General features: G+C 35.6%; 1 protein-coding gene across 1 annotated transcript; it reads left to right on the top strand.

The window, feature by feature from the left end:
* Window positions 1-1,627: 1,627 nt before the first annotated feature.
* On the top strand, window positions 1,628-3,867 carry LOC149577496 (protein NODULATION SIGNALING PATHWAY 2-like). Its single transcript, XM_089824118.1, has one exon. It carries the CDS (start codon window positions 1,644-1,646, stop codon window positions 3,411-3,413), a length of 1,770 nt encoding a protein of 589 aa, XP_089680244.1. The 5' UTR covers window positions 1,628-1,643; the 3' UTR covers window positions 3,414-3,867.
* Window positions 3,868-5,372: the final 1,505 nt, after the last annotated feature.

Raw genomic sequence — 5,372 nt, 5'->3', positions numbered from 1 at the left:
AATAATTGCAAGGTTGGAGCTACAACTTGAAGGCATCCCAAATCAAGCAAAACATCAAGGTTTCAAGATCTATCCTTTTATATCAAACACTTAATTACATCAACATTAACTTGAAGACTTTCAAAGGATTATGACAACTAGAACCCATCCAACATATTAATTATGAATATTAAAAAAAATACTTACAAAAAAAGTAAATGGTAATACCAATTTAACTAATTTTCAAGGGAAATAAACATATAATAGAATATTGAGATTGATTTAGCAATACTATGTTCCCTTTTAAATTATTTCTTCCTTAGTATTCGACCCCCACATGGGCAAAAAAGTATAATCAAGGGTTTTTACCACCTAACCAAGGGTCTTTCAATTGTGACAAGAGGACGAAATCCATTAAAATGATAGCAAGCTAAATGTCCTTAATTTTGAGGGAAACTTTATAACTAAGGGTACTTAAGTCAAAGTAGCAATGAGATGGATGACTTTGGGGAAAGTTGCATTCCTTCTCTTCCAAGAATTGCATCTAGATGTAATAAGAAAGGGAGTACCCATTGCTATGAGACTAAATGTGAATTAAATCGTAATAGCAATATCACAAAAAGATTGTCTAAGTTGTACACAATTGAATCCTAATGAAAAATATCCTCTAAGAATAAAAATATTAAAATAATTAAACCTAATAATATATAACTATTGAAAATTTCTTATCTAAATGTATGAAAGAAAAGTAAATTTAACTATAATTAGTAATTCAAATCATTATGTTGCCAAATATTTTGTTGAAAAAAGTTCTCATCATAAAAAAGTTCATGATGTGGACACCTCTCATCACACCTCACTAATAGTATCTAATTTCTAATCTCCTTATAAAAATCGTGAATAAAATAAAAAACACATATTGTCCTATTTCTATATGACAACTTACAACTACCATATATTCATATCTAAATGTTAAAAAATTTAATTTGCCAAACATATATAGAAAAAACGAAACAAAAAAAATTAATATATTTAAAATCAATATGGTCCCATTGAAGTTTTTTTTTTTTTTTTGAAAATAAGCTTTAAAAAATCCATATACTTTAACCATTGGATAAATTTACTGAATTCTGATGTAAATAAAATCAAGAATCAAAGCACGTTTTATACCACTTCGAAGTTCCGTTTTATATTGTTACAAGAAATTAAAGAAAGATATTTAATTGCCACATTATTATCATTTTTAAGAATATGTGGTCAAGTATAGCATTGGTTTGACAGAAGGAACATGCATAGAAAGTCTTGCACGGTGGTAGAACGGACTCTAAACTAGACTAAATTACTCCATCATGAAGAGTACCGCCTGCCTTCAGTGATTTAGTCATTCATTTGATACATTTTTTTTTATATAAACTGGGCGCTATTGCAATTTACTCGCCGCAAACATCATTACATTTCATTACTTTCAATCAAATTTCTCTGCAAACTGCCATTTGGGTCACAGTCAAACATGAACAACACTTTTATCTTTCGTTAGGTCAAAACACACGGGCTTGAAAATACTATTAACAATGATATCCTACCAATCAAGTACATTAAAAATCTCATAAAAACCCTTTTGACAAGGATATAAATTGCTTTGGCCACTGATCCCTAATTGCCGGATGACATTGTTTTTACTCACGATGGAGGAGACCACAATGCAGCAGTGGGAAGATGGGTATGATGACAAAAATCTATCTTGGTGGAATTCTGATTTCATCAATTCACTAGATTTCAAGGAGCAAGATCTCTTATTGCCCTCTATGAACAATGCCCTGTTTGAAGAAGATGGATCAGGAGAGGCTTTGATGCCAGATAAGTGTGGTAGAGATGAAGATTCAATTCTTCATGATGAGATCTTTGTGAATCTAATGCCTTGGGATGATTCAATTGAGTTTTACTACATGGATGAGAAAATCCAGGATGATTCAGATAAGATTCATAAAGCAATGGTGGATTCTGAAAGGCTATGTGAAGAAAAAAGAGATGTTTTGGAGCTTGAAGATAATTGTGATGAAACACTAATGGAGTCTGATATGCTCTGTGAAGATGGCAGAGATGTTTCAGAGCTCTCAGATAAGAGTGATGAAACAATGATGGATTCTGAGGATAGCGGAGATGATTCTTGTGGGGCTGAAGAAGAAGAAGAATACAGTGTAGGCAATGTTACATCAGGCGCCTCTGCTGAGTGTCAATGGCCAGTTATACCATTAAATAGTCTATGCAAGAGTGGTTCAGCAGAATACAAGGGAGTTGCCCTTGTACATCTTTTGATTGTTTGTGCTGAAGCTATTTCATCAGGATCCCATGATCTTGTTGAAACTATTCTTGGGAGGCTAAAAGAATTGGTTTCTCCAACTGGTACAACAATGGAGAGAGTGGGTTATTATCTCTCTAAGTCCCTTGAGAAGAAACATCATTGCTCTGTTGATGGTGATGATATGGAGGAGCATGTATTCAAGTCCTTCAGAAGAAGAAATGATCCAAACTATATGGGGGCTCTTACATTGCTAAATCAAGCATATCCTTATATCAGGTTTGCTCATTTCATAGCCAACCACAGCATTTTAGAGGCCATCCCTGGTAAGGCACAAACAGTGCATATTGTTGATTTTGACATAATGGAGGGCATGCAGTGGCCGCCATTAATTGAAGCTCTGAAGACTGAAGGTCACAAAATTTGCCACCTAAAGATCACATCAATCAAATGGGATGATGATGATGATGATGGCGGTGGTGGTGATTTAAGTCAATTTTCATGGTCCTGTAAAGACACAGGGAGGAGATTGTCTGAATATGCATCTTCTTTGGGGATTCCATTTTCATTCCAAGAAACTCAATTGGAAAATCTGAAGAAAAAGTTAGGTTCTAGTGATGATGAAATGGTGGTAGTCAATTGTATGTGGGCATTGCCACATATGTTGCAAAGAAGTTCAAAGGAGTTGTCAGAATTTATTGAGTTAGCTTGCCATCTGAATCCATCAATTCTTACCTTGGGCACAGGACCCAACGGAATTGTAGGTCATAAAAAGATCAGTTTTTCAGATGGGTTTGTTCAACGCCTGAAGAATTCATGTGCACTTTTTGACTCCGTGGAAGCAGGAATGCCAGAGCAGTATGGTTCAGCAAGAGCAGCAATGGAACGTTTGTTCATGGTTCCAATGATATGCATGCCAATTAATGAGGAGTTTGTTAGAGTGGTGGACATCCCACTGCAACATGGTTTTGCTGAAGGCCATATAAGCAACAGAAACACCATGAATGCAAAGCTTATGGCTGAGGAAGGAGAACATTACAAAATGGAATTAGAGGGAAATAACCAGCTACTTCTACTATGGCAATCTATTCCATTAACATCTATTTCCACTTGGAAACCAATAAATTTTGTCTGAAGAAATCTGATCTAATCCAATTTCTTGAGTTGTGTAAATTCAAAATGTAGGGCACAGGGGTTGAAAGGTTCTTTTAGAGTCTTCGGGGATCAAGTCTTGTAAAGCGTAAGGTTTCCACATTGAAAAGGGACGAGGCTAAGATTGTGCCTTGGGCGAATTTGGCCGAATCAATACCCCTTAGTCTTTGGCTCTTAGCCGAAAGAGTTTAAGCCCTAATGCTCCTGCTCCCAAATCGAATAGCTAAACAGATTTTGTGGAGGACATCCATTAAAAATGTAGGATACAGACAAGAAAGTAAATTTCTACATAATGTAAAGATTTTTTGTTTATAGAATTTCAGACCGGCAAACATAGACTGCCTCTGTAGAAGAAATTTCAACTGTAAAAATGTAGTAAGTTCAACAGATTGTCTTTACACCAAGAAGTCAAATATGGGATGTTACAACTTGTCATATCATATTATGTCATTTACATTCCGTGGAAATGAATTGTTCTTAGGTGCATGCATATTGAGTGCAAAAGAAACTTGCCAGGGTTGGTGAATTTTTCACGAATTGCAATGCAAAAGACGTGCCACGTTCAAAATATCTTGTCGAATTCCTATACGTTCAATGCATGCAAGGATTATAGTATGTAAAGACAATAGGCCCAAAAAGGGCGGTCCCCAACTTCAGTAAACACCCATGTTCAGTAAATGCACGTGACTAGACTCCAAAATTAAACATTGGACTGTTGCAGATAAAATATCTATTGACCAGCGTGGTTAATGGAAGATTATAATTAAAAAACTAACCAACCACATTTAAAAATATTACTTAATTAAGAGAATAAACAATGGAAATGAAACTTTTATAAAATATAATATCATGTAGGAATTGTGATTAGAGCTTTGATTTTTCAAATTGTCAGGGCTAGTGGTAAAGCTGAATGGCTCACAAAGAGTCCACCGGGGATCAAATCTTATTGAGTGCAAGGCCCGACACCATTAGGGATGAGACCGAGATTGTGGCACAGGTGATTTTGATAGCATCGTGAATGCCCCTTTGTCCTTGGCCCTAAGCTGAAGAGGTGCACGTGTGGGCCCATATCGGGTTCCTAACCTCTCAACCAAAAAAAATAAAAATAGTCAAATGACTTACATAATAGAAAAAGTAAAATTATTAATGATGTGGAAAAACAAATTACAAGAAAACCATTTTTTTACGGAGAAAATGTCACACAAATAGCATATTGGCTAATTATTATAATTACAAACGATTTAATTTTTTAAAAATAGGAAAAGACTTAAAACAAAAAACAACAACTAAATTAGATGTTATCATAGCAATTACAAATTGTTGATTTACAACTAATTTCCTAAAAGTAAGATAAAAACAAAAACAAAAAATAAGTTATTTTATTGAATAAAACAAGGATCAATCTCTTTAAAAAAATCATTAGATTTTATAGATAGGATGGATGCTAATGCTAACAACTTCCTTTCATGGTCTGCGATTTCTAGTGACCCAACCTCTACATTTGGGCTTTGTTCCTCCCTTCCGCTCTTAGCTAGGTTTGTGGGACCTTCCAGGCTGACCCTTGTTGTCATGGGTTGTCCTTCTGTTGAGTTGCCTTTGGTTAATAGTGTGTTCATTGTCATTGTTGGGGATGGTTCTTATGATTCCTCCAACATTGTAGGGGTCTCATGCCCTTTGGGGATCCTAGTGTTGGGTTTGGTGGCAACCGCTTCCGTAGTCCCCATGAATGTTTTAGTGGCAATTCCTTTGGTGTTTGGGGCCTCTAATGTTCCTGCTACTGGCTTTCTAGGTGCTCACCTTGATGGATGATTCTCTCTAATGGGTTCATTTTTCTCTTGGTGTCACCTATTCTTTTGTTGTCAAGGGAGAGGTTCCTACTCGCAAATTATTGTTGCATCTAGTGGTAGGAGCTATGCTCATACTATGAAATCTGTCTCTCCAA

Source organism: Cupressus sempervirens, chromosome 1 (assembly GCF_028749045.1).
Source record: "Cupressus sempervirens isolate cs-2001-9-10 chromosome 1, ASM2874904v1, whole genome shotgun sequence".
Taxonomy (NCBI): Eukaryota; Viridiplantae; Streptophyta; class Pinopsida; order Cupressales; family Cupressaceae; genus Cupressus; species Cupressus sempervirens.
The sequence above is the reverse complement of the archived record's forward strand: the minus strand, read 5'-3'. Positions and strand labels throughout refer to the sequence as shown.

What these genes read in the sequence shown, in the direction of transcription:
- LOC149577496 (XM_089824118.1), top strand. Translation starts at nt 1,644, where the DNA reads ATGACATTGTTTTTACTCACGATGGAGGAGACCACAATGCAGCAGTGG.